This window comes from Dama dama, chromosome 18, assembly GCF_033118175.1.
Source record: "Dama dama isolate Ldn47 chromosome 18, ASM3311817v1, whole genome shotgun sequence".
Classification (NCBI taxonomy): Eukaryota; Metazoa; Chordata; class Mammalia; order Artiodactyla; family Cervidae; genus Dama; species Dama dama.
The window spans coordinates 82,732,457-82,759,537 of record NC_083698.1 but is presented as its reverse complement, the minus strand read 5'-3'; the positions used below and the strand labels follow the sequence as shown (position 1 = coordinate 82,759,537).

At 39.4% G+C, this 27,081-nt stretch overlaps 1 protein-coding gene across 7 annotated transcripts in view; it reads left to right on the top strand.

The window, feature by feature from the left end:
• Positions 1-27,081, top strand: part of CADPS2 (calcium dependent secretion activator 2) — a 555,077-nt gene that overhangs the window by 444,949 nt on the left and 83,047 nt on the right. For all 7 annotated transcript variants that reach the window (XM_061165698.1, XM_061165697.1, XM_061165696.1 and 4 more), the window contains 2 exons: positions 9,501-9,604; positions 23,208-23,364. In XM_061165698.1, coding sequence (XP_061021681.1) covers positions 9,501-9,604; positions 23,208-23,364 — 261 coding nt within the window. The remainder of the gene's footprint in view (positions 1-9,500; positions 9,605-23,207; positions 23,365-27,081) is intronic.

Sequence of the window (27,081 nt, the reverse complement as noted above, 5' to 3'; positions counted from 1 at the left end):
GGATCAAATCCACATCTCCTTTGTTTCCAGCATTGCAGGTGGATTCTTTACCTGGCCAGCCATCAGGGAAGGGAAGTCCGTGGTGTGTGTGTGTGTGTGTGTGTGTGTGTGAAGAGCAAAACCAGGGAAGGGACCATTTCTCAGTTTCAGCTGCTGAATGTATTGATACGTGTGTGCGTGTTAAGATACAGATAGATTTCTTGGCTGAAGACTTGTCTTTACAAAAGCACCTGTTGTACAGTTATTAGCTGTCAGAACTGCCAATGGAAAAAAATTCTGCTGTCATTAGAATCTTGCCACATATTTCTAGCAAGAGGTAACCAGGCCAAAGTAAATATGCACACAAGAGAGTTTAGGCTCTGCAGTCAGCAACACTGCAGATTTCCATTTCAGGTGAGATCTTTGATCTTCTGGTTTCACAGATTTGAAGAAAGCCAGAGTCTCAAGAGCTAAAAGGACTAAGTTAAACTTGAGTAAAACTCAAATCAGGGTATCTGTTTCTCCATGCCCTTTTTTTTTTTTTTTCTTTTTGTCCACTTTGCAGCTTGGGGCATCTCAGTTCCTGGCCCAGGGATGGAATCGGGGCCACAGCAGTGAAACCCCAAAACCAGTAGGCCACCAGGCAACTCTCCTGTTTCTCCACTCTTAAAAGTCAAGTTTTAGAAGCCTGTGACAAATGTTAAACCAAATAATACTCAACTGGTTGTGTATGGATCTCAATAGTCCTGTCTCTGTAATTTCTTCACAGTTGTTCCTCACTTTAAGATCTCAGGAGAAGGGACTTTCCTGGCAATTCAGTGACTAAGACTCCACTCTTCCAGTGCAGGGGGCCAGGGTTTGATCCCTGGTCTGGGAATTAAATCCCACAGGCAGCAACTCAGAGTTCACATGTCACAGCTAAAGATCCTGCATGCTGCAAACAAGATCAAAGACCTGGTATGCCGCAGCTAAGACCCAGAGCAGCCAAGTAAATAAATAATAAACAAGATAAAATTTTTTTAAAAAAGATCTTCAGAGGAGACAGTACCTCCATATTCCTCCTCAAGAAACTTGCACCGAGTGTCACTGACATTTACATCCAAATATATCGGACTTTTTCTGGCCTGTCACTCATAGATCACTGGCTGTGGCTTATGGAGGTTGCTCAATTGGATCCAATTTGGCTGCCATTGTCTGTAGTCCAGTGTCAATTCTCCTGTGCTCTATAGCCAACCATTTCCTTAAAAATGAATTTATTGATGTGAAAGACAATCCAGGTAAAGTATTTAATATATCTGTGACCACAGGACAGTTATTTGAAAGCACTATATCATTAGCATGGTTAATTCCAAGGAGGTATTAACTTGCAACTGTTGCTTTAAATGACGGGTCATTAAACAAGTTGGCCCCAAAGGGAGTCTTGGAATTAGGAAGCTACAGACCTATTGTTTTCAAACATCTGTGGCACTGGTATTTTCATGTATTGTAAATGGCTATAGGGAGGCATTCCAGATTATTTTCATTCACCTAAGGATTGTCCAAAAATATACCTCATCCTATCTGGAATAACATTACAGAAAGGGATAGTGTGTTCTGATTCTACAGAATAAAGTCACTTTTTTTCTAAAATGAAATTTATGTAACCATGTAGCTTGACTGCAGGTAAAGGAAGAAATAATTTGAAGTTTCAACAAGTCATCTTTGTTTTTCATAAACACTAATAGTTGTCAAAGTGCATTCCCCAGACCAGCACTTCCTGGGACCTGCGAATTGTTTGACCCCCACACGAGAGCTACTGAATCTAAAACTCTGGGGCTGATGTCATCAATCTGTGTTTCAACAAGCCCTCCGGGTGATTCTGGTGCATGATGAAGTTGTGAATCACGGACCTATACTGAAGACACTCAATTCATTGATTAGAGCTATGTATTATGTCTAGCACTCAGGGTATGTGTGTACATGCTCAGTAGCTAGGTCTTGTCTGACTTGTTGTGACCCCCATGGATGGTAGCCCACCAGGCCCCTCTGTCCTTGGAATTCTCCAGGCAAGAATACTGGAGTGTAGCCATTTCCTCCTCCAGGGGATCTTCCAGGGACTGAACCCATATCTCCTATATTGGCAGGCAGGTTCTTTACTACTGAGCCACCAGGGAAGCCCATCTGGAACTCATAGAACCATAATAGGTTCAGTAAGACAGTTCAAGAGAGAGTCAGTGATAAGCCATCCTTTTGCAACAGTTAGTAGTGCCAAGTCTGGGGAGTCATATCCTAAGCAGATATAGATCAGGTTGGGGATGTGGGGTTCAGATTTGGGCTACACTTCTCCCCTAGATTCTAGGATGGTCTTTTTAGCCAGCAGGTTGTATTCTCTTCCCTCTAGGGGACTAAGTTGAGAGCATTTCCCCCAAAGTCATCTCTTCTAGTCATAAGCTCTAAAGTGGCAGACAGGTGGGAGGAGGAGTGGTTGTTTTGTTTAATGGGAAAATATTTGATCTCCTGCCCTCCTTCCCTATTGAGATATAAAGGCCCATGAGTACTGAGGTCTGACCAGGGGTAGGACCCCCCAAGGACCTAGCTGTACTAGACTCTGTATCTCTTACCAGGTTGCTATGCCTGAAGCTAGAGGGTAGGTCAGAAAATCTCAATAAAATTTACATTTTCCAATTGTGTTCTCCATTTGAATCACATGAACAAGGAGAACATTGACCCCAGACAAGAATTAAGATTCAAATTAAGACAGGCTGGGGAGCCAGTAGAAATTTCTGAGCCAGCTGGGCTGGCCTAAAGTGTGGGTGAATGGAAAAAGGCATTTAACATAGAGGTGGTAGTGCAGATGGAGCAATTTCTGATCTGATTGGTATAAAGCATGTATGTGTACATAGCAGTGTGCAGCATATGTCCGTAGTATGATACTGCCCGGTATTTTTATAAGAGGGTGAGGAGGGTGACAGGAGCAGTCACCATCTTATTGGGTTGGCCAATAGATGGCCAAGATGTTATGGCCGTAAAATGTTATGGAAACCCATATGAACTTTTCGGCCAGCCCAATACTTTGGTGGACAAGGGTCACAAGGAAATAGAGGGATCCCTTCCACCATTTCTCAGCGGGGTCTGTGGGTAGATAAGTCTTCCTGATCAGCAGTCCACAGAGAGGGTGCCGACAGTCCTTGCTACTGAATGACCTTTGGGGTTTCAGGTAGAACTCAGTTGTTGTATCCTTGGGCCAGCCTCCTTGTTTAGTTGAACCTTACAAGGCACAGGCTCCCTGTCTCGGTCTCCACAGTGTCCCATGGAGATGCTTCCACGTCGCCCATCTCCTTATTTGGAACAAGCGGTACACCTTCCTTTAATGCCTTTCTCTAGATGATGGTCATTTCTCTACTTCCTCCCCCTCTTTCCTCCTTCTTTTTTTATTTCTTTACTTTTCCTTTTCTCCCCAGGACCTGCAGTTCTCCCCAGCATCTCTTCTTCAGGTGTACAAGCTTGTCTCCTCAGTTACCCCCTGAATGTCAGGGCTTTCTCCTCATTCATCTGATTTTTTTCCTTTAGAGGGAGGGAGTGAGTGCTTTTTCTTCAGATGAGGGGAGGGGAAAGATGGGTGACTTCAGTGTCAGCCTGTGGCTAACTTTCTCTGATCTAGAGTTTCTGAACTCAAACACACACCCACCAAGAAGATAACTTGATTGTGAAGAACTCCATGTATTATACACAAGCAATTAAAACCCTTCTTTTTGATATATCTTTGATCCTATTTCTTTCCTATTTCTTTCTGCATAGTGAGTACATTTAATTCACTCTCTGTCAGAGCTTTTTTCATAGAACTTCCTCTTATTGACCAAAAAGGGATGGGATGCAGCTCTGTCCTCTACCTTATAAGTTGATCAGGGGAAAAGATACATAAATTCATTGAAGGCAGAAGTTCTGTTCATCATTCTATCCCCTCAGTTATTAATACAATATCTTACTTGCAGTATATGTTTGTTGAATCAAATTCAGGGCCACAAAATCTGGGGATGGTGAAGAATCAGCAAGAAATCTTGGCACATATATAGGAACTATTGTTGGTACACTCCAGCTAGTTGTCATGATCTAGACGCCAAGGAGAAAGACATGGCCGTACTGTGATGGGATTATCATCATAGCCCTCAATTCAATACCATTCTGAGTTGTATTTCTTCTTTAGCTCCAAGTACAGATATAGTCAGTCTGTTAAAAGTTAAGGTCAAATACATTTCAAATCTCTGTATATCTTATATGGAGAAAAATGGACTAAATTATCTTTAGACTAGTCTTGTCCCCATGTCCTCTCACAGACTTCACTGTGAGCATCCTTGTGTATCCACAAGGAACTTTGGCAGGCAGTGGCAGGGAGGGCGGCAGCCAAGGAAAGGATGCTGAGAATGTGCACCCTATTCGAAGCAGGGGAGCAGAGTTAAAGCGTACTAATGCACAGTGGTCAGGCTGTCTTTTTAAATGACATGCTCAATTGTGTCTGACTCTTGCAACCCTTTGGACTGTAACCCACCAGGCTCCTTGTGCATCCGATTTTCCAGGCAAAAATACTGGAGTGGGTTGCCATTTCTTGCTCCAGGGGATCTTCCTGAGCCGGTGATAGAACCCGTGTCTCCTGCACTGGCAGCAGCTGCTTTACCAGTGAGCCACCTGGAAAGCCCTTCTTAAATGTACAGAGGTACATAATTAAAGGGCTTCCTTGGTGACTCAGGAGTAAAGAATCTGCCTGCCAGTGCAGGAGACACAGGTTCAGTCCCTGGCTCTGGAAGATCCCCTGGAGAAGGAAATGGCAACCTACTCCAGTTTTCTTGCCTGGGAAATCCTGTGGACAGAGGAGCCTGCTGGGCTACCGTCCATGGGGTTGCAATAGAGTCAGACACGACTCAGTAACTAAACAACAACACATAATTAAAAGGAATTGCTTTGAGGAGCCAAGAAGTGTTATCATAGAAAAGTAAAAGCGTTCCAGAATGAAAACTTTCTTAGCCAAGAGCAATACTTTGAAATTCATCAAGAAATCTTGCTACTTTAGGTATCTATTTTTTTTTAAATATCACTGTTTGAAATGCATTACAACTATCAGCAACTTGATGTTGAAGCTTGAAGAATATTGAGGCACCTGTAATGCTGTAGAAATGTTACAGAAAGAGGGAAGTGGACATTTTAAGGGTGATTTCTCAAATATTCACAGCATTCAGAATTTTAATGGCACTATTGATAACCTTGTTATCTAATAGACTTCTGACTACAAATGCATTAAACTTCTTGGCAGTAGTCAAATGAGTGGCAGCCAGAGATGGCATACATAGTGTGCTTGATAAAAATTCTACTTATTTAAAGTGTTAGAGTGGCCATTATGTTCAAGTACGAAGTTTTGAGACTCTCAGTAAATTTAATATAGAAGAAAATGTTTCAGACTGTTTTTAAGTTTCAGTAGAACACAAGGTACTCTGAGTTTTTCCTTAAGAGAATGTCAAATGTAAAAGCTAGTTTTGACATATTCACATGTAAACATATTCACACGTAATAAGTTTTCAGGTAGCTTCCTTGGTTCTTTTCCATTATTGCCTACTTGTGGCTAAAGATATGGTAACTTTATAAGCTCAAACTTTCAGCTATTTCAGAAGTTTCTATTAAATAAAGGTGGATGAGTTTATATTTAATAAACTTCTGAGTTTATTTAGAAGTTTATTTATATTGAATAAATATAGCTTATTTATGTTGAATAAACTGTATTTATTTTTATATAAATATTTAGTTGAGTGTGTATATGTGTATGTTAATCCCATTCAGAGAATAGAGTGGAAAAGAATTCAAGTTATTGTATTACTAATGTTTTAACTTCTCTAAGACTCTTTTCCCTAATCTGGATATGGGGGTCCTGATTCCCTAACTGGCAGAGTGGTTTTAGGGGTTCAGTAAATAATATTCTAAAGTATGTAGGAGAAATAAATTCCCCTTCTGTGATCAAAACAATTACATTTTGTTGCCTTTCCATTTCCTCATGAAGTTGAAATAATATAACCCAATATAGGTAAAGCCCAAAATTTATAGGAAGCGTAGACTCTCTTAGATGAAAGCAATCTTAGAAAGTATATGGTTCAGTAATTCTTATCATTTGTGTGGCACATGGACTACTTTGAGAAGCTGAGAGTCTTGACTCTTCACTCCCGAAAAAATGCCTCTATACACAAAAATTAGCATATAATTTCAAGGGGTTCAAGGATTCCCTCAAACCTAAGGTTAGGAATCCTCAATTTCATGCAACACCCTCAGTCTAAAGATGGAAAAATTAAGGAATATAAGTGATATGCTCTTGAGAATCAAAAATTATTTTGAAAACTCTTCCCCCAAAAATCTCTAAGAACACAGCTTTCGTTGATTTTTGAGCCGTGTCCTCAGGCCACAGCTGCATTTTATCGGTGGACTTCCTGTCTCATCCGCCTCTGGTGTATGAGTGGCTAAAAGCTATTTGCAATCCTACACAAAGTGAAATGAAATAATTTGGGTATTGATTCTGTTTTTAACATGCACATTCCCCAAAATTATGCTACCGCATTCTCGTGAACATTTATTAAGTACCCATCATGGTCCAAAAGTCTCTTCAAGACAGTGAGAGCACAAGATCTTGAGACCTGGTTTCTCACTGATCTGAGCCCAGTCTAATAACAGGCTCATGAGCCTGAGAGAGGAGTAAGTCACTCAGCATCAAAACTTTGAGGATGCCCCACAATTAAGGTAACATTAAAGTTATGACTTGAATGATGAGTAGTTTTCTGCTTGAAGCATCCAGATGGCCTAATTCCTTGTGGATGCAAATTTTAATACAATGCACAACTTTCCTTTCAGTTTAGAATAATTTGCTTACTTTATATGTACATGGTAATTACTCCCAATATATGTGGGGTGAACCAAAAAGACCTGTTTGGTAGTTACATCAACTATATATCTTCATTCTCTGAGCCATGCAGTTTGCAGACCTCAGGGTCATTGTCCTCTCTGGCTTGCAATTTCCAGTCACAAATGCTGGCAAATCCTCTCCTCAAAGTGTCCCTCCACCTTCCTCTTTCTTTTCTGTTCCCATTACCATCTTCCAATCATTCTCCATACAATAGACCTGGCCCCCACCAGTCCTTCCTTGTTCTGCACAGTCACAAATTCATTTTCCCAAAATTAACTTATTGTAAAACCCAGCAAAGGAACATTTGCTCAAAGTTACCTATAGCATATAGTTGTGTGATGTGTGTGTGTGTGTGTGTGTGGTCAGTCATGTCTGACTCTTTTGTGACCCCATGGGCTGTAGCCCACCGGGCTCCTCTGTCCATGGGATTTCCCAGGCATGAATATTGGAGTGTGTTGCGGTTGCTCCTCCAGGGGATCTTCCTGACCCAGGGATCAAACCCATGTCTTCTGCATTGCAGGTAGATTCTTTACCACTGCACCACCTGGGAAGGCCCGTAGGATATAGTTACTAAGTCTGTTTATTTTCTTACTTAAAGCATGCAATGATCCAATCTCAGGCTCCTCAGCCATCATTCCCCAGCACATTTCTGCTCCATCCGGGCACGTGCAGGGCAGAGATGGTAAGAGCTCAAGCTGTGAGGCCCCACCTTTACTATGTACTAGCTGTTTCATGTCATCTCTCCATGCTCGTTTCCTCATCTGTGACTTATATGAATAAATAGCCAAATGGCTTAAAGTTGTTAGGAAAATTAGCGTGATGACACATGAGAAGTGCCTGGTGCTGGACCTGACACATCCTTGGCTCTCAATAAATGGTAACATTTGTAGCCACCTGCATCCTCACCTTCCTCTGAAATGCACCACATCTCTGTCATTTCTAGAAATGCTTCTTTCTCTTACCAAGGTCATTGGTTTCTCCTTTCGGACTTACCTCCGTTTCTGATCATCTTCCCACTGATTCCCCCACATGCACCTGCTCTCAGCTGTCTCTCCTCACATCCCCTTCATCACCTCTGTTGGCTTTACACGGTTCCCAAAATCCTTACGCTTCCTCACCGTCACAGCTAGAACTGTTCCCAAGTAGGGCAGACTGCTGTGCAGAGTCAGGAGCCTCCTTGACTTCACCCTTACGTGAGGATGTTGATGTGATCATGAAACAGAGGGAAGATTGGATAATGGATGCCTGAGGATCCTAGCAGGAGTGATTTTTGGAGTCTGAGCTGTTTAAAAGCAGGAACATGTCTTACATTTCCTCCCACTCCCCACAGCCGAGATCCTTGTAGGCACACTCCACTCTGCGGTACTTGGCTCAATGTTTTCCTGAAGAATCAACCTACTCTTTGATCCCTGTCAAGAGGGCCAGGGGCTTTCATCCTGCAGGGGGATTTAGGAGGATGTGTACCAGAGTTGGAGGATGGGAACCCCCACATACATCACACTGTAACCTATAGTGAGTGTGTAATAAATGTTTGATGAACAAGCACCAACCACAAGCTATGTTTCACTGCATCATTGTATGTCAGTTGGGGACAAATTAAGAGCAAATGAAAGTCTCCTCCACATTTAAGGCTGACGTTATAGGGAGATGCTGAGGGACTAGATCTATTCCGCCCCACCCCCACCCCCCGCAAAAAAAAAAGACTCCTTAGGTTCCACAGAAAAAGCTCTTTATCTGAATATTTTCTTTTTCTTCCCTACAATCTCTATATATGGGCAAAGAGAGAGTCCAGAAATCTAAGACAACGTTTATCTTTAATATCCTTGTTGAAAGCTCTATTTTGATACAATCTCATTACACAGGTCACCTCTAATTTTTGCCAGTTCATTTTCTCTCAGAAATCAACTGCTTTGCCTTCTCTGTTGCTGAATTCCAGGTAGCTGCACTTAATCTCTTTGCGGCCTGGCCTTTTCATATTAGTTTGCTGTAATACGAAAAGAACCTTCAGCTTTAAAGAACGGCTCCCCACCCTTCCCCAGTTGGAAGGGAGGAAATCAGTTAATTGCAGCCTGTCAGAGTTGTTTTAGGTGACTTTGTACTTCTTCAGTTTAAGATCAACATGAACCTTAGACATTTCAGGTTGGAAATTTAAATAACAACAACAACAAAAAAAAGCCTGGGTTTCGCTAATGCCAGGAATGACTCATCTGGTGAGAATGGTATTGTATTGATAATACAATACCGAGAGAAGGAAAAGACTGTGGTATCTGCTTTTCTTTGTATCTCTGACCTTGAGGAGAATTATAACTTGTTTGTTGCAGAAGTTGAGCATCTAATGTTCTGGTGCACCTGTTAGGTCTAATATGTTAAATGGCAAAGCACTTGCTGTTTCCTGTGATTGCTTTGTGGGTGAAGTATTTTCTGCAATCTGGTGAACTGATTTGTTTTGTTTTGAAGAATGTATTCATTTGTATTTCTTGTCTCTCTTATTTCTCAAAAATATGCTTTCTCATTCTGTTTCAACACCCTGGTTTCATCATTACATCTTTTAGAATCTGTCTGGCTTTTATTTTCAAGGTAACATGGTTATGATTTGTTTTTAATATAGAGACCATGAACCAGGCGACTCCCGCGAGGAAGCTGGAAGAGGTTCTTCATCTAGCGGAGCTCTGCATTGAAGTCTTACAGCAGAATGAAGAGCATCATGCAGAGGTGATGACTTGTTTTAACTGTCACATAAAGCCGTGCATAATGCTTTGCGATAGTCGGAATGGCACTGAAGATGTGGCCTGTCCATAGCCTTTGATACACACCTGGCCGTTTATCTATAGTAAACTGAGAATGTGTGCTTTTCCTAGAAATATAACTCCTATATGTTACAAAGGAATTGTGTATGTCTATAATTTAGCATCTATACCTTACAACTGTCTTTCTGTGCGGGACACGGAAGAGCTTCTGAGATCTGCCAGAGGTGTACAACTAGCAAGAAGCAAAGCTGGGACATGACCCCCATCTAATGATGCCAGATCACTCACTAGCTTTTCTCCCTGTATCCTGATGGCTTTAGTTTAGAAATGTAAGTTAGTCGATGTGCACAAGGAGAAGCAGTGATAAACAATAACAAAATCACACAGAAGACATTCATAACTGCTTCATTGGTAACTCTAATGTTTCACTTTTTTTTTTTTTTTTTGTATTTTGACCCTGAGTATTTATTATTCAAAATAACTAAGGGAAAGTGACAAAGTAAGCACAAAATTTGAATTTACATTATTTTTTTTTTTTTCATCCCTGGGAAGTAATAGGCACTCACTATACCTGGAGCTTTTTACTTTACAACTGTTTTGGTTTTTTTTTTTTTTTTTTTCCAGTGGGTTTTGTCATACATTGATATGATTCAGCCATGGATTTACATGTATTCCCAATCCCGATCCCCCCTCCCACCTCCCTCTCCACCCGCTTCCTCTGGGTCATGTTTCACTTTTACCGTCAAGCTTTTCTTTCCATTTTCACTAACCCTGCATTTTTAATAGTTTTCAAAAGTTCTGGTTCTAATTATGTATTGACATTCAGTAGAGATATAAAATGGTATTTCATCAGGCAGGCTGCTTATTCTGAGATTTAAAAGTGTCCTTCTTTCTAATAGCCATGAGTTCATTTTTTTGAAAAAACAGGAGTTTTTTGACTTTGAATTAGGTAGAGAAATGTATAAAATTAAATAAATGTAATACATTTCAGTGCCCTAGCAATCCTTTTGTTCTTGAGAAAGTGTGTGAAATGAGCAAGAAGGAAAAAGAACAGATACAGAAGAATTTATAGAATATTCGTATTTAATGAAGCCTAGTCCTCAAAAATATAAGAAACTATAGAAGTACATTTTAAGCAAATTCTCAGAAAAGAATATTCATGAAGCCCTGCTATAGATAACTAAGATGTATTGTATCTGCTTATAAATATGATCATTCAAAACATCTGCTTTTAGCTCACACTATGGAATCTAGTTTTTACCTTGCATCTGTCATGTGTGAACTTGTTATGGATATTTTATTTTAAACTGAAGAAACAGCTGCTTCAATAATTTGAAATGAATTCCCAGGAGGAGCTTTTCTAGGCTAGTATACTGCTGTGTTACAATGAAAATGATTATATGATAAAAATGTATGTATGTGTTGTCTTTGTCTTTTGTTAAAAGGCATTATCCTCAGTATTAGATCTTTTTGAATTAAAAAAAAAAATTCTGATTGGCTATCCAATTTCACCTAAACAGGTACATCTAATTTACATTTCACAAAAGTTACATTTAATCTTCCTACACTAATAAGGAAAATAATAACTCTTCTGTCTTTTACGTGTAAATAATGTTAAATACTCCCTGCAACCACTATATGCTTGTTAAAGTACAATGTATCCAAACACAATTAAAATGTAAGTATTACTTATTTTCTAAGCTACAAAAATACAGTTGATTTTATTGAACAGAGATAATCAAAACTTATAAATATCACTGAACTAGATGCCAAAATACAGAAGTATTATAATGACCTCTTTTTAAAATGCTTTGTGACACTATGGCATGTCTTCATTCCACAATGCTTCCAAATTCTTGGGATTCCTCAGGGAAGAGAGGTGAGTAGAATCGCTTTCATCATTTTTCTAGCATGGAATAACTCTTTTATGTGAAGATAAGATAGAACCCACTCTGGTTATAGTTTTAAAGCCACCTTAGTCCCTCTCCTTGGAATTAGCCATTCCCTTCTCCAGGGGATCTATCGAACCCAGGTCTCCTAAATCGCAGGTAGGTTCTTTACCAGCTGAGACACCAGGGAAGCCCAAGAATACTGGAGAGGGTACCATGTCCCTTTTCCAGCAGATCTTTCTAACCCAGGAATTGAACCTGGGTCTCCTGCCTTGCAGGCAGATTCTTTACCAGCTGAGCTACCAGGGAAGCTGAAATTAACGACTGTATGTATTTAAATGGACCAATCTTGGTTGTACTATTTCCATGAATGGGTCTTATTACCAACTGCCTGCATAATTATTGCTGGCCATCTAAGTAAAGGCCAGCTGTACCTGAAGGATTTTCCACCATTTTCAGCCAGGAGATCCAGGTTTTTCTCTATTGGGGGGAGGAGTGGATTAGTCTGATTCCAAAGTCATTTCCAGAGTGAATGGATGGATGGCATTGTACAGTAATGTTGATTTTGCTGGATTTCCAGGCTAGACTGTCTTCACTGCACAAAAGAGAACCAAGCCCAGCTCCCCAGGCGGAGGTTAATGCATCTGTCTCAGACACCTTCAAGTGGCCGTGTGTCAGCTCCTCTCTTTTTCCCTCCTTCTCCCCTCCTCAGGGGTGGTTCACTTCATGGGGCCAAGAGGTTGTTTCTGTCCTTCAACAGTTTCTCAGTTGAGCAGGTTTCACATCCTTCAGATCTTTCACAATAACTTGCTTCTAAGATAGTCCTCCCTTTTCTCTGAGGACCTCTCAACCTCTCCCCTCAGGCTTTTCTTCCAAATTTCTATGTTTTCTCTTGAAAAAGATAGTTTAAGCTCCTTCCCAGACAATCCTTAAATCCATCTTGCACATTCCTGGGACAAGACTGTGTCTGACCAGAAATTTAGACAAACTGATCCGACCACTGTCCGTCTAAGGCCTCTCACTCTGACAAAGGTGGCAAGTTCCAGATGCCTTCTGGAAAGCCTTGGGCTCTCACCCCAGCACACGCCTGCACACACGTGCACCACGTTCCTGGTGAGAAAACTTGCCTGTGATACACAGTCAAGCTGACTCCAGACTCTACACTTTCCAGGGAGCACGTTGTTATTTCTCAAATTCAATAGAGTGGCCGGGATGGGCGTCTTGTCTCAGTTCCGCCGGCAGGTTTGACACTCAGCATCATAGCAGGAATGTAAGTGCAGAGAGAAAGATGATACTGCAAGCCTGAGATGTCCCTTTCAATCCTGTCAGACTCTTCCTCTCCTGGCGGATCCTGGGACTTGGCTATGGGGATGGAGGGCCAGGAATATCCCCCAGGCAAGAGGCAGAGACAGAGACAACGTGATGGATATGAGCACAGCTCAGGTTATTACTCTGTGACTTATTGTTGCAGCAGAATCTTAATTGAAGGTCCCTAAAATATTTTAAATATTACATCGTCCACCATATTGGTGACACTGTAGGCCAGGCGAATGTCAGGCACTAATTCAGTGTTTGCCACTTGGCTCCCTGTGAATGGTGGATGTATCGTGCTCTCCAGCTGACTGGGTCCCAGACTGTTCCAGCAGCAGAGGATTTCAGGGAGAGTAGTTCAGTGCGGACTCACATACCTGTGATCCTGGTCATTCATGTAAACATCAGTGTCTGAACCAGATTATGTGTCTGGATGTGAGTGAGTGAGTGAAAATCGCTCAATCGTGTCCCACTCTTTGCAACCCCACAGACTGTAGCCCGCCAGGCTCCTCTGTCCATGGGATTCTCCAAGCAAGAATACCGTTCCCTTCTCCAGGGGATCTTCCCAACCCAGGGATCAAACCTCGGTCTCTTGCATTGCAGGCAGATTCTTTACTGTCTGAGCCACCAGGGAAGCCCATGCATCTGGATAGATTATATCAGCCATTAAAAAGAGTTCATTTGAATCAGTTCTAATGAGATGGATGAAACTGGAGCCCATTATACAGAGTGAAGTAAGCCAGAAAGATAAAGAACATTACAGCATACTAACACATATATATATATGGGATTTAGAAAGATGGTAATGATAACCCTATATGCAAAACAGAAAAAGAGACACAGAAGTACAGAACAGACTTTTGGACTCTGTGGGAGAAGGCGAGGGTGGGATGTTTCTAGAGAACAGCATCGAAACATGTATATTATCTATAGTGAAACAGATCACCAGCCCAGGTTGGATGCATGAAACAAGTGCTCGGGGCCTGGTGCACTTGGAAGACCCAGAGGGAGCGGGTAGAGAGGGAGGTGGGAGGGGGGATCAAGATGGGGAATACATGTAAATCCATGTCTGATTCATGTCAATGTATGACAAAACCCACTACAATATTGTAATTAGCCTCCAACTAATAAAAATAAATGGAAAAAAAAACAAAACAAAAAAAAGATGTTTGATTTTTTAAAATGTTTCCCATTGCTTTTGTTTATTCCTTATCCTTGTTGTTGTTGTTCAGTCACTAAATTGTGTCCAACTGTGACTCCATGAACTGCAGTGCACCAGGATTCCCTGTCCTTGACTATCTCCTAGTTTGCTTAAACTCATGTCCATTGAGTTGGTGACGCCATCCCACTGTCTGATCCTCTGTGGCCCCCTTCTGCTCTCACCTTCAGTCTTTCCCAGCATCAGGGTCTTTTCCAATGAGTTGGCTGTTCACATCAGGTAGCCAATGTATTCGAGCTTCAGCTTCAGAATCAGTCTTTCCAGTGACTTATTCATAAACAAGGTCTGTTTACTACCCACTACTAAGTAATTGCAGTCATCTCAACAGTTGAGTTCATCTTAATCACACAGCATTTATATCTGGATAGCCAGTGAGATAAATCAACTTTTCATTTTTAGGAAGGGCTTAGGTTTAGGGTTAGATTAGCCTATGGTACAACAAATGTTTCTATTTTTGGAAGAAGATGACCAGCAAGTGATTTTCATATGGCTGAGCTATAGAGGAAGAATTCCACTTGCAGCAGGACTCTCAGACGAAACTGCATGGTCACAAATACCCTACCGAAAATGTTTCTTAGTCACTAATTTACAAATACATAATAATAAGAGTAGCACTTTACCTTGACATACCTTTTGAAGCATTTCCAGCTCCTCATTTCGATTGATTATTTTAATATTTATATTCATCTAGGAACCCAATTGGAGAAGGCAGTGGCATCCCACTCCAGTCCTCTTGCCTGCAAAATCCCACGGACGGAGGAGCCTGGTGGGCTGCAGTCCATGGGGTCGCTAAGAGTCGGACACAACTGAGTGACTTCACTTTCCCTTTTCACTTTCACGCATTGGAAAAGAAAGTGGCAACCCACTCCAGTCTTCTTGCCTGGAGAATCCCAGGGACGGGGGGGCCTGGTGGGCTGCCGTCTGTGGGGTCTCACAGAGTCGGACACGACTGAAGTGACTTAGCAGCAGCAGGAACCCAATTAGGGAAATATTGTTATGAATTGAATTGCAGAAAACTTATGATTCCTTTGACATGAGTTTAGGTGTCACCCTGAAGATTCAAATCCACTCTACTGGCTCCTCAAGAGAGCTTCAATATTTCTAGAATATGGCCTCTCAGCATCATGTTACTATATGTGTTTGTTGGGAAGTGTAATGATACCCTAGACACTGAACTGTGTCCAGAGCTTTTAGGATCATCCACAAAATAAAAGATTACAAGCTGATCTTTTTGGGGTGTGGAGGAAGCATGTAATGTGTTCCAAAATCAGATGCACTGTTTTTGCTTATTTATGCAGTCATCATTTTTTTGTTGTTGTAAAATATGAAATGTTTACTGCATTTTGAGGGTAAAAGTAATAAAAAGACTTAAGACCCCCCAAAAATATGAAAAGATATTATAATAAATAAGACTATAATAGATGTTCTGGCAAAAACATCCTCAGAGGACAAAAACATTGGTCTGATCTGCAGAACTAGATAGGCAAACAGATGAGCAAAAAGGCAGTGTGTTATATATATATAGTTGATTAAGAAACTAGATAGACAGTTTCTAAATATGTAGTTGATTAAGAAACTAGAAAGACAGAAAGGCAGTGTGCTATATAGAGAGTTAATTAAGAAGAGGCCATATATGTAAGATGCAGAGTACATCATGAGAAACGCTGGGCTGGAAGAATGACAAGCTGGAATCAAGATTGCTGGGAGAAATATCAATAACCTCAGATATGCAGATGACACCACCCTTATGGCAGAAAGTGAAGAAGAACTAAACAGCCTCTTGATGAAAGTGAAAGAGGAGAGTGAAAAAGTTGGCTTAAAGCTCAACTTTCAGAAAACTAAGATCATGGCATCCGGTCCCATCACTTCATGGGAAATAGATGGGGAAACAGTGGAAACAATGGCTGACTTTATTTTTCTGGGCTCCAAAATCACTGCAGATGGTGATTGCAGCCATGAAATTAAAAGACGCTTACTCCTTGGAAGGAATGTTATGACCAACCTAGACAACATATTAAAAAGCAGAGATATTACTTTGCCAACAAAGGTCCATCTAGTCAAAGCTATTGTTTTTCCAGTAGTCATGTATGGATGTGAGAGTTGGACTATAAAGAAAGCTGAGCACCGAAGAATTGATGCTTTTGAACTGCCGTGTTGGAGAAGACTCGAGAATCCCTTGGACTGCAAGGAGATCCAACCAGTCCATCCTAAAGGAGATCAGTCTTGGGTGTTCATTGGAAGTACTGATGTTGAAGCTGAAACTCCAATCCTTTGGCCACCTGATGTGAAGAGCTGACTCATTGGAAAAGACCCTGATGCTGGGAACGTTTGAGGGAAGGAGGAGAAGAGGACGACAGAGGATGAGATGGTTGGATGGCATCACTGACTCAGTGGGCATAGGTTTGGGTGGACTCCAGGATTTGGTGATGGACAGGGAGGCCTGACGTGTTGCGGTTCATGGGGTCACAGAGTCGGACACGACTGAGTGACTGAACTGAATATATGTGAGAGCTTGGTCTCTACACTCCAGCTGACCTGAATTCAAATTATTGCTCTATTACCAATTTTATGACTTTGGGCAAGTTCCTTAATCTTTCTGACTTTGCTAACCTGTAAAACCCCTGGGTTGGGAAGATCCCCTGAAAAAGGGCATGGCAACCCAGTCCAGTATTCTTGCCTGGAGAACACCATGGACAGAGGAGCCTGGTGGGCTACAGTTCATAGGGTTGTAAAGAGTCAGACACAACTGAAGCGACTTAGCATGCAACCGTAAAATAAGGATAATTGTACCATCTATCTGAAAGGATTAAGTAAAATAATGTGCAAAAAGTCTTTAGAACAGTACTTGCACATAGAAACTATTCCACTAATGTTGGACATTACTATTCTTAAAACATCTAAAACTAACATTATAAGATTTGTGTGAATTTTGACTCATTTTTGTGTTGCTGATAATGATTCATTTTTTACTTTCATACAGCAAGAGATTTTCATATCCCTTGACTTTTCCACACAACCCTGGAGGAGGCTAGGAAAAGTATTGTTACTGCCAATTTGAAGATGAGGAAGTGGAAATCCATCCAAGAACTGATTTGCCCGTGAGCACTCAAGTCTCACCAAGTTCAAAATCTCAGTACTCTTCCATTTTCAGAGATAGTCTTACTTGCCGCTGTTTCCAACTTCACTGAGTAAACAAACATAGCTTTCAGAGTATTGTCTGCCACAAATATTGGGGAAGGCAATGGCAACCCACTCCAGTACTCTTGCCTGGACAGTCCCACGGACGGAGGAGCTTGGTGGGCTACAGTCCATGGGGTCGCGAAGAGTTGGACACGACTGAGCGACTTCACTTTCCCTTTTCACTTTCATGCACTGGAGAAGGAAATGGCAACCCACTCGTGTTCTTGCCTGGAGAATCCCAGGGACAGGGGAGCCTGGTGGGCTGCCGTCCTTGGGGTCACACAGTCGGACACGACTGAAGCGATTTAGCAGCAGCAGCAACACTAGAGTTTGTTATTTGTACTGCGCCACCCTTTTTCTTTACCTACTGTTTTCTTCCATTTCCACCTAATAATTAGTTACACAATATTTTTTATAAATATATTGAACATTATTATTGTGGCAAAAGTTTTTAAGAAAATACTCAATATGTCAATATCTTATAATCCACTTTTTTTGGTTTATGGTTTGGCTCTTTTTGTTATAATTGAAATTATATTGGAAGAAATTGATGGAGTTTTGCAACCACAAATCTCACATGTTCTTAAAAAGTTCTTCAAAATAAATATGGGCTTCTCTAAGTGTAATATGGTGAAACTTTTTCTAACATTTTTAATTGAAAGAATAACAAAAATATCCGTATCACACAAATGCGTGTGATAATTTTATAGTTACTTGGTTAAAAAGTTATAGTGCTATCAAAAGCTACATTTAAAAAGGGGAAGGGGGAAGACCTGAGAGACATTTCACTAAAGACAGTATAAAGAGAGCCCTAAAACATATGAGAAATGTTAAATTCATCCAAAATTAGAAAAATTCAGATTAAAACAAAACTGAGATACTATAGCCAGAGAAGCTCACATTATTTTTTGTGTGAGTATTCTCTGGTGGCTTAAACAGTAAAGAATCCACCTGCAATGCAGGAGACCTGGGTTTGATCCCTGGGTTGGGAAAAACCCTTGGAGAAGGGAATGGCAGACCACTCTAGTATTCTTGCCTGGAGAATTCCATGGACAGAGGATGTTGGTGGGCTATAGTACGGGGCTCACAAAGAGTCAGGCACAACTGAGTGACTCACACAGGCACATAATGAGAATACTAAAAATAAGATATACCTTCTAAGCAAAATGTCAAGTATACAATACAGTGTTGTAGGTACTGTGCTGTTAGTAGGCCTCTAGGATGTGTTCACCTTATTTAACTGAATCTTTGTACCACCACACTTTCACGAATACCCTCCTTTTACATCCTTTCCCCAGTCAATCTACTCTCTGAAATGACCATTCCACTCTCTGCTTCTCTGAAATTGACTATTTTAGATTCCTCATGTAAGTCATAAAGTATGACTATGTAAAGTATTTGTCCTTCTGTGTCTGGCTTATTTTACTTAATATAATGTCCTCCAGGTTCAATCATGTTGCTACAAATGGCATGGTTGCCTTCTTTTCTCAGGTGAAAATTATTTTATTGTGTGTACATATCATATTTTGTTTTCTAGTCATTCATTTGTGGGCTTTTGTTATTGTTGTTCAGTCACTAAGTCATGTCCAACTCTCTGTGACCCCATGGACTGCAGCCCCCGAGGCTCCCCTGTCCTTCACCATCTCTTGGAGTTTGCTGAAATTCGTGTCCGTTGAGTCGGTGATGCCATCCAGCCATCTCATCCTCTGTCGCCCCCTTCTGCTCCTGCCCTCAATCTTTCCCAGCATCAGGGGCCTTTCTAATGAATCAGCTCTTCACATCAGGTGGCCAAAGTATTGGAGCTTCAGAGTGTCAGTCCTTCCAATGGATACTCAGGGTGGATTTCTTTTAGGACTGACTGGTTTCATCTCCCTGCTGTCCAGTGGACTCTCAAGAGTCTTCTCCAGCACCACAATTTGAATGCAAAAATTCTCCAACTCTCACATCCGTACATGACTACTGGAAAAAACATAGCTTTGACTATACAGACCTTTGTCGACAAAGTGATGGCTTGCTTCTGTGTCTTGCACACATGTTCAGTCACTTCGGTTGTGTCCAACTCTTTTCAACCCTGAGGACTGTAGCCCACCAGGCTGCTCTGTCCATGGGGATTCTCCAAGCAAGAATATTAGAGTGAGTTGCCATACCCTCTGTGCTTAGCTACTGTGACTAGTACTGCATTGACTGTGGCAGTGTAAATATCTCTTTGAGATTCTTATTTCAATTCCTTTAGAAATATACCCAGGGGTGGGATTGATGGGTCATATGAGAGTTCTATTTTTAATCTTTGAAGGAACTTTCATACTGTTTTCCATAGTGACTGCACCAATTTACATTTCTATCAACAGTGTACAAGGGTTCTCTTTCCTCTACAACCTCAACAAAACTTACCTTTTGCTTTTGTAAATAATAGCCACTCTAACAGGTGTGAGGTAATATCTCATTGTGCTTTTCATTTGCATTTGAAGATCAAATGATGATTAGTGATGTTGAACCTTTTCATATACCTGTTGACCATTTGTTGGTCTTCTTTGGGAAAATGTCTGTTCGGTCCTATGTACATCTTTTAGTCATGTTATTTATTTTTTGTTTTGTTTTGTTTTTGCTTTGAGTTGTAGGAGTGTACTATATGTTTTGGATATTAGCCCTTTATCCTTTATATGGCCTACAAATATTTTCTCTCATTCCTTTGTTGATTGTTTTCTTTGCTGTTCATTAAGTTTTTAGTTTGATGATTTTCTTGTTTTTGCTTATGTTATCTGTGCTTTGGGTGTCATATTTGAGAAACCATTGCCAAGGCAAAGTTAAGAAGCTTTTTCTCTGTGTTTTCCCCCAGGAGTTTAATAGTTTCATGTCTTAAGTTTAAGTATTTAATGCTTTTTGAGTTGATTTTTATATATGGTGCAAAACAGTAGTCCAATTTGATTGTTTTGTTTGTGGATATCCAGTTTTCCCGGCACTGTTTATTGAAGGGACAGTCCTTTCCTCATTTTATATTCCTCCAGAATATAACCTTTCTGAAGGTTAGTTGATCATGTATGTGTGGATTTATTTCTGGGATCAGTATTCTGTGTCATTGGCCTAGGTGTCTGTATTGATGTTAGTGCAAGATTGATTTAATTACCACAGCTTAGTAATATACCTATATTGATATCAGAACGTGTGGTGTCTTCAGCTTTGTTCTTAAGATTATTTTAGCTATCTGAGGTCATTTGTGATTCCATATGAATTTTAGAATTTTTTTTTTCTATTCCTGTAAAAAAAGTTCAATGGAATTTTGATAGGGTTTGTGTTGAAACTGTAGATAGTTTGGGATAATATGGGCATTTTAACAATATAAACTCTTCCAATCCATGACACTGGATAGTTTTCATTTATTTGTGACTACTTTAGTTTCTTTTATCAGTGTTTTATAATTTGTAGTTTACAAATCTTTCACCTGTTTGGTTAGGTTTATTTCTAAGAATTTTTACTCTGTTGTTTCTTGATTTCTAATTTCTTTTTCAGATTGTTATTAGTGTGCATATAAATGCACATGATTTTTGTATGTTGATTTTATATCCCATGTGTGTGCATGCACGCTCATTCACTCAGTCATGTTTGAGTCTTTGCAACCCTGTGGACTATAGGGCACCAGGCTTCTCAGTCCATGGGATATTTCAGCCAAGAATATTAGAGTGGGTTGCCATGCCCTCCTCCAGGGCATCTTTCCAACCATTTGCATGCTTATATATTTATAATTATCCTAGTTTTCCGATGAATTGACCCTCTCCCATTATGTAATGACCTTTTTTGTTTCTTGTGGTTATTGTTAACATATGTAAGTATAGCCACTCCTGGTCACTTTTGGTTATCATTTGCATGGAATATTTTTTCTACCCCTTCACTTTCAGCCTATCTGTGTCCTTAAAGTGAGTTTCTCATAGGCAGCAACCTTATTGTTGTATCTTGTGGTTTTATCCATTCAGCCGCTCTGTGTCTTTTGATTGAAGAGTTTAATCCATTTACATTTAAAATTATTGATAGATAAGACTTAGCTTTCAGTTGGACTTCAGATCTTTTCACCATCTACTTTAAACTTTTAACTCCAGTCACATACAAAACCCTGCAGTTTTACTTCCTGAATACACTTTATGTTATTGGTATCAAATTTTACCTCTTCTGTACTAATAATATATATCCCTTAACAAATTTTTGTGGTTATAGTTATTATTAATACCTTCCTCTTTTGAATTTTATTGTACAGTTTAAAGTTATTTATGCACCAGCATTACAGTATTATTTGTCTATATATTTACCTTTACCAGTGATATTTATACTTTCATACATATTTATGTTAGATTTAGCATCCTTTTGTTTCAACTTGGAGAATTTTCTTTCACACTTTTCTATAAGGCAAGTTTAGTGGTGACGAACTCGCTAAGTCTGGGAAAGTCTTTATCTTGCCTTCATTGTTAAAAGGACAGTTTTGCTGTGTATGGTATTCTTGGTTAGCAGTTTTTCTTTAGCATTTTGGGTATATCTTACCACTCCCTCTAAACCTCCAGGGTTTCTGCTGAGAAATCTGATAATATTAGCCTTATTTTTTTATATGATGAGTCATTTTTCTCTTGCTGCTTTCAAAATCCTCTCTTTATCTTTATAATTTTTGACATTTCATAATTATAATATGTCTCACTATAAGTCAACCCAGCTTGGGTCTTTTGGGCTTCATCAATTTGTATGTCCACTTCATTCCCCAGATTTGGGAAGTTTTCAGTCATTGTTTCCTTACATAAGTTTTCTGTCTCTTTTTGTTTCTGGGACTCTAATAATACATATCAGATTGGTTCACTTGAGGATGTACCACAAATATCATAGGCTTTCTTCAGTCTTTTTCATTCTTTTTTTTTTTCATTCCTCTGACTAGATAATTTCAAATTATTTGTTTTCAAGTTCATTGCTTCACTCGTCTATTTTGATCAGGTCTGCTGTTGAAGCTACCCTTTAAACTTTTTGGTTGTTGTATTCTTCAGCTGCAGAATAAAAATTGCTTCTCTTCTATTGTTCTCTTTATTGAACTTCTCATTTTTTCTTATGTTATTTTCCTGATTTCATTTAGTTACCTATTTTTTCCTCTTGTAGCTCACTGAGGTGCCCTGAAACAGGTTTTGAACTTTTTGGGGGCCTTGTAGGTCTCCATCTCTTTGAAACTGGCTGTGGGAGCTTTGTTTCGTTGTTTGGTGTCCTGTTTCTAGGCTCTTCCTGTCCCCTGTAGTCTTGCGTTATTGTCGTGCATTGAAGAGACTGCCACTTCCTGCTTTCTTTACAGACTGGCTCCACCAGTCAGCTCAGCCAGGCATTTTAGGTGGTCTGGTTGGTCGGCTCCATAGGTGGGCTGGTTGGTGGACCTGCTTCCGGTTTCCATGGACAGGTCACATTATTTTCGAGAACTTCCTAAAAAGTAAATATTTTTTTTACCCATCTAAACAGCAGAGAGTTTTTAGGTCCTATCTAGTGGGACCTAATTTACACTGGAGGGACAGGAAATCCCTCTCTCTGAATGTGTGTTTTAGTTTTAGATTTTGATTCATAAAAAAGTACTACAAGTAAAATGTAATTTTTTCAATGAGAAATAATTTGACGGATATATATTTAAATAGTAAGCAAATTTTGTATTGATAAATATGAAATCTAATATAGAGTTAAAATATAAAATGACATTTTATTTCTAAAAATACATCAATTTAAAAGATTAGAAAAATATGTAAAACAAAAATTCCTTCTATGTCTTAATTTATTCATACTACTATGAATATTTTGGTGTGTTTATTTCAATTCTTTTTCTCTATGACTAGAAATAGTAAAGCATTTGGTATCATATTCTCCAATAATGTTCTACAATTTCACTTTTAATCACATTTTCACAGTATTTGTGTATGTTTCTAACAAGTAATCTATGTTTACATTATTTCTCTATTTGTTCACAGGCATTTGCCTGGTGGCCTGATTTATTGGCAGAGCATGCAGAGAAATTTTGGGCTTTATTCACAGTAGATATGGATACAGCACTTGAAGCACAGCCACAAGACTCCTGGGACAGTTTTCCTCTTTTCCAACTGCTTAATAATTTCCTCAGAAATGACGGTAAGCATTTGTATTTCTTTTAGTGTGTTAAATGAGGAAGAGGAGAGAACATCGTGTGTGTAAGTGTGTATTTACAGAGTTCTAGCACTCACTCAACAAGGATCGACCCAGGTAACATGTTTACTCATTCCCCAGGTATATCTGGCTAGGGTCCACGGGAGGCCAGCAACACTCACATTGTTCCACTGGCCCCAAAGTTGCTCTTATGCCTACCCTCCTGCCTTCAGGATTAGCGATAACACAGGGACCTTCTCACTGTACCTTGTGAATCAGAAAATCGTCAAAGATCAATATTTCTTAAGTACCTGAGAATGCTAACATCCCTGAAATACATCCTAGAAACTTATTATTCTAGATGTCCTACCATATCAAGGCTTCTGCTAATCCACAGTGTGCTAATGTTTGCGGACCAGATTTGGTTCTACAGATGATAGTAATGTTGCCCTGTGGTATGGCTTGCTCTCTCTCATTTAGAAATTAAAGAGAATATAAAGGTTCTCTACTGAGACATTTTTTTCCAATGCATTAATAACTTTTATCATGATTCTGGTCCATGGTCTTCTAGCAGATTGTATCGACACAGGTTTTCATCAGAGTTTTTGGAGGTGTTTCTTAGCATGTAGTTTCCTGTGGGCCTTTCCTATGATGATTTTTTTAGATGCAGACACAGAGAACAGACTTGTGGACACAGTAGGGCAAGAGAGGGTGGGAAGAATTGAGAGAGTAGCATTGACATGAATACACTACCAAGTGTAAAATAGCTAGCTAGTGGGAAGCTGCTTTCTAGCACAGGGAGCTCAGCTTGGTGCTCTGTGATGGCCTCCAGGGGTAGGAGGGAGGCTCAACAGGCAGGTTGTATATGTATACGTATTATCTGATTCACTTTTCTGTACAGCAGAATCTAATACGATGTTACAAAGCAATTATACTCCAATTAGAAAGTGTAATTTTTTTTTTTTAATTTCCCTTTAACTTAAGTTTGGTTTCTACTGGCAGCCTTTGCTTCAACATTTGTAGTGGTCTTGGGGTTGCTAATTCCCTATTCTAGAACATTCCTCTCACTATAAGCCAGGTTGAACTCCGTGTCCTCCTAACCTCTGGTTCTGACTTATTCTGTTAAGTCAGTGGAATTGTCCTTCTTTTGTTGCATATGTTCTTTTCCCAGCCATTATTCCCAGTCATTTAACTCTTAGCATTTTCATGCCCATTACCATTCTTATCAGCTTCCCCTAAAAAGACCTCACTCCATTTTGCAATATTGCTCTGGAGTGTGGTGCTGAGTAGAACACAGTGCCCACAACAGGACTTGAGTAACCCAGGCCCCAGAGAGCTCCCCGTCTTCTGCCTTGTCTTCCTGCAGCCCACGACTGCCCTCTTTCCCCGGAGCTCAGTCACACCGGTGATACAGTTCACACTTGCTGTCTTTGAAAACTCCAGATCTTTTTACTTCTCTCTTTCCAGGATATCACTATGTATTTCTAGGTTTAAACTTAAGTCATTTTTTGGACTTTTATCTTTTTTTTTTAAGTACTCTATTGATTTTTTTCATCACTCTAGTCCATCATTTCTTACCTTCCTTTGGTTATTTATTCATCCCTTTGAGTCTATGCTACAACTACAACTCTTTTATTGGGAAAAAACATCTACATAGATATGAAATTGTGTGTAATATTGGACTCCCCATGGTCATCTGTATTTTGGATATCAGGGTAGGAACCTTTGTTTTAGCAACAGGGGCGTCATGTGGTAGTAATTAATAACATGGGCTTTAGTGCCCAACAGATTCACATCTGTCTCTGCTAGTTGCTACCTGACCTTTGACAATCACTTAATCTTGGTAAACTTTAAGTTCTTTATCTATAAAATAAAGAAAGAATAGTACGTACAGTGTCATTGGTGGTGAGGATTAAAGAAGACAATAGCTCGTGTAAAATGAATGCTAAATAAATATTTTAGATATTAATCAGTTAAAATTTCAATCGTGATTCCTTTGGCCATCTTTTCATTCTCTTATCCAATTTAATTTCCAAAAACGTCTTATTAAAAAGTCAAAGAACTAAGCTACAATTCCTACTTCAGTTTCAGCAACAATGTCTGCTCTTAGGAGTTGCTACACCCACAGTTATCCATATGTGAATTATTTATTCTGCAAATTATCTTCTCCCAGTTTTTAAGTTTTAGTTTAGTTCCCTCCTGCCAGGTAGCAGACTTCAAATGACCTTCTTCTTTCCCAGCCTCTTAGCATCATTTTTTTCTGCTAAGAAATTACAAGTCAGGTTTAATATTGTCTTACAATAAATATATAGCAATAAACCTGCTGCCAAAAATGATGAATGTATTATACATTAAGTCCCTAAATGAAAATAAATAAGTATAGGATTATTTCTAACATTGCTTTTCTCCACTTGCGTGAAAATTCAAGAATCAACCATATTTAGATTTATTAGAGGGTTATTTTAAGATGAAAGTACTTATTAATGCTCACAGTAAAGATGATTTAACTTATTCAATATATTGCAATTTATTTATAGAGAAAGCAAAATATGTTATAGATTTCTTAGAAATTTTCTTTGGGAACCTCTGCTGTAATACCAATAAATTAGCATCTTTTAAATTTTATTTTTAAGATCTCTTAAAATGTCCCAAAAAAAAAAACATTAAAAAGAGAAAAATTGATTTTTAAAAGAGAAATGTGATTTTTAACCAAATGTTTAATTCAAAAGAATGTCATATTCCTCTCCTGTATAAACCATTTATATAATATTGGCTACTATCAAATGCATAACATCGTGTGTTTCATCATTTTTGTACATGTTACTTAATCACAAGCACTTATTAATGATCTCTTTTGAGTGCTGTCCATTTGGGGGGCAAGTCTGGATCTAGGTTTGATTATTCAGTGATTAACGTATTTTAGAAAGCATCAATTATTTCAGAGAAAAACAGCTCCTCTGTGTAGTCAGGTAAATAGAAAAGTTCCCCTGTGCCATAATTTCCTTTTGGTATTGGGAAAAGGATGTGGTCTGGGGAATTGAAATAGAACACAGTAACTTTCAACTCAAACTCAGAAGTTACCATCCAAAGTCAAGACCGCTTAGTATTAATAATATCTCACTAGGTGCTAAGACATAATTTTTTTTGCTTATAGTATAGTGATGAAGAATATTATAATAATGAAGGTTATTGTTAATAGTTATGTGTTTGTTTTATTAAATTCCTGAAATGTTCAGATGGTCGTTTAGTGAATTCAGTTCAAATGTTAAGTGTCAACCTAAAGCTGCCCCCAAATTGTCCTTTTGGAAAGTTTATGGGAAAACATAAAATTTCTACCCTTTTACCACCGTGTCCCCAAAGAAAAATTCTTACATCACTGCCATGGTATGACAGTTTTTACCATATTGACCCAATTAGAATTATAGTCCAAATAGTAATTAATTTCAATCTTAACTAGCCAGAGGTAAAATAGAAACAGATTGCTCTGAACTGTCCAATCTTGTTAGGTGAGATGATTTGTTGAATAGTAGTGCTTGCTATTACCCCGGAGAAGGCAATGTTAACCCACTCCAGTACCCTTGCCTGGAAAATCCCATGGACGGAGGAGCCTGGTGGGCTGCAGCCCATGGGGTCAGTAAGAGTCAGACATGACTGAGAGACTTCACTTTCCCTTTTCACTTTCATGCATTGGAGAAGGAAATGGCAACCCACTCCGGTGTTCTT